Source organism: Triticum dicoccoides, chromosome 2A, assembly GCF_002162155.2.
Source record: "Triticum dicoccoides isolate Atlit2015 ecotype Zavitan chromosome 2A, WEW_v2.0, whole genome shotgun sequence".
In the NCBI taxonomy this organism is placed as follows: Eukaryota; Viridiplantae; Streptophyta; class Magnoliopsida; order Poales; family Poaceae; genus Triticum; species Triticum dicoccoides.
In genome coordinates this window covers 412005532-412008327 of record NC_041382.1, presented here as the reverse complement: position 1 = coordinate 412008327, position 2796 = coordinate 412005532, and the positions used below count along the sequence as shown (strand labels likewise).

Genomic DNA, 2796 nt, shown 5'->3' with positions numbered 1-2796 from the left:
TTGGTCTCGGTGGAGCTGCGAGATTCTTGTGAGAAATCAACGGTCGAGGAGACGTTTGTTTCCAGATCTAAAAATCCGATGTCAGATTTTTATCGATTCCGTTAAAGTATTTTGAATTTTATTCTAGACCCAGTTTTCTTACAGCTATTTCTAGACCCGGTTCATAGCACCACTTTGTTAAAGATGGTTCTAGACCTCGGAAGGAGCAGCTAACGGACGGTCCAGATACGCCCTCCTTCAGCGGGGGTCCACACGGACACTGGCACGCGCAAGTTGCCCGCGATTGATTGACGCCAACGTCGGCCCCCGCCTCCACCTCCACCTCCACGTCTATTAAACGCAGCCGCCTCCTGCTTCTCGCCTTCCCCACCAAATTTCCGCCGAAGCAGAAAAGCATCGTCTCTCGTCTCGTCGAGGAATCAACAACCATGGGCGGCGGCAACGCGCAGAAGTCCAAGATGGCGAGGGAGAGGAACCTCGAGAAGCTGAAGGGCGGCAAGGGTAACGGAGCTAATCCCCTTCTCTTGGTCGCCAGATCTTCTTGGTCTTCCTGATCTGATCCTGTCGGTGTTTTCTCTTGTGATCCTTCGCAGGGAGCCAGCTCGAGGCCAACAAGAAGGCCATGAACATCCAGGTGCGCCGTTAATCCCGCCTGTCCAATCGATCGAATCGATCTAACCCTCTCTAGCGATTGGGGATTTTTTTTTTCCGCAGACGAGACTGTTATCTGTTGAATTTGTTGAAATTACGCCTTTAACTGGGACGGGATGCGTGGCCCGTCAGTTGCAACGACGATTGGTAGCCTATTTCTCCATAGGACTCTGGGTGGATGGATTTTTCTTTTTTGTGCGGTGATTATCGGTAGGATTTGGAGCGTATTTCTCAATTGCGCCTAGAGAAACGAAGTGAGTCATGTACTCTACTTTTGACTGCCAGGACTATAGCTAGCGTATCGACATACTAGTATGCTAGATTACAAGTTAATTTTTTCCAAAATTGCTCCTTCGGGCATAGATCTAGGGGTATTTTCATCGCATATCGTGCGTATTACAAGTTACTACTATTTGTTTGTCTGCCTGAGTTCTGCCAAGCAAAGTTGCAACCTTCACAGTGTGTGTGTCGCTGTTTGATAAGTACTCCCTCCGTTCCTAAATATAAGTCTTAGAGATTCCACTACAAACTACATACGGATGTATATAGACATATTTTAGAGTGTAGATTCACTCATTTTGCTCTGTATGTAGTCCATAGTGGAATCTCTAAAAAGGCTTATATTTAGAAACGGAGGGAGTAAGAGACACTTGTAGTTCAATGAGATATAATCTGACAGCTTTAAGAGTGTGGCATGTCCGAACCAGCTTTGGGCTGCTACCAAGCAAGGCTATGCTTGTGTCTGAAACTTGTTCTGGATGGTACTAGCTAGTCACTAGGATCCAGGGGGAAGGGGTAGCTGGAAGACTCCTGTTAAGTTAGTGTATAGTCCCAGTGGATGCGCCCGTTGTTTGCTTACCAACTTGATGGACTGAGCTTGAGATGCCAAATAGCCAGGTGAAAAATTCTAGTCTCTTGGAGCCCAACTGCTCACAACTTGAACTAGTAACAAAGTGATGTAGCCCTTGATATAATGAAAATTGTCATTGCAGTGTATAATTAGTCTTGACAAATAATCATGGCAGTCATGTTGCCTGTGAGTTAATCAACTTCTTGTCTGCCAATTGATGTGCACCATATTGGATAGCTGAAATATTTCAGTGGCTTTGCCTTGCACATCATACCAGTCTAGTGAATACTCCCTCTGTCCCGAATTAAAGTTGTAGTGTTAGATACATCCGTATTTAGGCAAATCTAAGACAAGTAATTTGGGATGGAGGTAATATGTTATAAGTTACCGTAGAGATCTTGTAATCTTCCGCATTTCTGCCAAGAAACATTATTTCGTATTGCCTGGTCATCTGATCAATGCTTCCTTCCCAATGCAGTGCAAGATATGCATGCAGACTTTCATCTGCACCACCTCTGAAGCAAAGTGCAAGGAGCACGCCGAGGCGAAGCATCCGAAGAGCGACCTCGTCCAGTGCTTCCCCCACCTCAAGCCGTGATATCTGCCAAATCGGACGGAGAGAGAGATAAAAGAGAGAGAGAGAAGCTGCCGTAATCCACCTAGTATTATCATGTTCCGCAATGACTGGTTGTTGACCTAAGCATGGGTCTGAACTCTGGTGTGCTGCTGTCCCAGCTGCTTTGGTTGTGTGCCCATCTACTATGTAATCGTCCTCTATCAGCCTGTTGTGCTACAATATCTTAATCCTGTGTGGATTTGCTCCTCGTGCTTAGTCAGTATGCTGTCACAAAATTCATCTTTTTGATATGTTTCTCGCTTCCAATGGCACCGATGCTAGCTTGGTCAGAGCACGGTTTACAGCCAAGCTACATCAAACATCAGCAGTTATTTTTTTTGAAAGCAAACACAAATTTCTATTACGATTACTCGCTGGCCATATCACCAGCAACAGCGTCTAGTACAGGTTGCGGAAAGTGGCCAAGCCGAGTCTCATAGCACCCACTCTCAATATAGACTCCACTCGCAGCTAACATATTTGCTGCTTTATTGCAACCACGGCTACATTGATTCACACTCACAACATTCAGACCTACATGTACCTTAAACTTCACATCTGTACACAAAGTGCCTAAAGCTGAAAGATCATAGGTTGTTACTTGTTATTGCTTCCTTCAGCCTTGTGGAATCTGTTTCAAATATCACTTGTTGGCAGCCCAAATGAGTAGCAGTAATAG

The 2796-nt window shown here is 45.4% G+C and overlaps 1 protein-coding gene across 1 annotated transcript; it reads left to right on the top strand.

Annotated features, from left to right (window-relative positions):
• The first annotated feature begins 334 nt into the window (after window positions 1–334).
• On the top strand, window positions 335–2357 carry LOC119354733 (uncharacterized protein At2g23090-like). Its single transcript, XM_037621474.1, has 3 exons — window positions 335–501; window positions 594–634; window positions 1980–2357. Exons 1-3 carry the CDS (start codon window positions 429–431, stop codon window positions 2097–2099), a joined length of 234 nt encoding a protein of 77 aa, XP_037477371.1. The 5' UTR covers window positions 335–428; the 3' UTR covers window positions 2100–2357.
• Window positions 2358–2796: the final 439 nt, after the last annotated feature.

Bases quoted from the DNA above. Each gene is read 5' to 3' on its own strand.
- LOC119354733 (XM_037621474.1), top strand. From the start codon at position 429: ATGGGCGGCGGCAACGCGCAGAAGTCCAAGATGGCGAGGGAGAGGAAC. The intron at 502-593 runs GTAACGGAGCTA...GATCCTTCGCAG, and splicing joins GAAGCTGAAGGGCGGCAAGG to GGAGCCAGCTCGAGGCCAAC. The intron at 635-1,979 runs GTGCGCCGTTAA...TTCCCAATGCAG, and splicing joins AGAAGGCCATGAACATCCAG to TGCAAGATATGCATGCAGAC.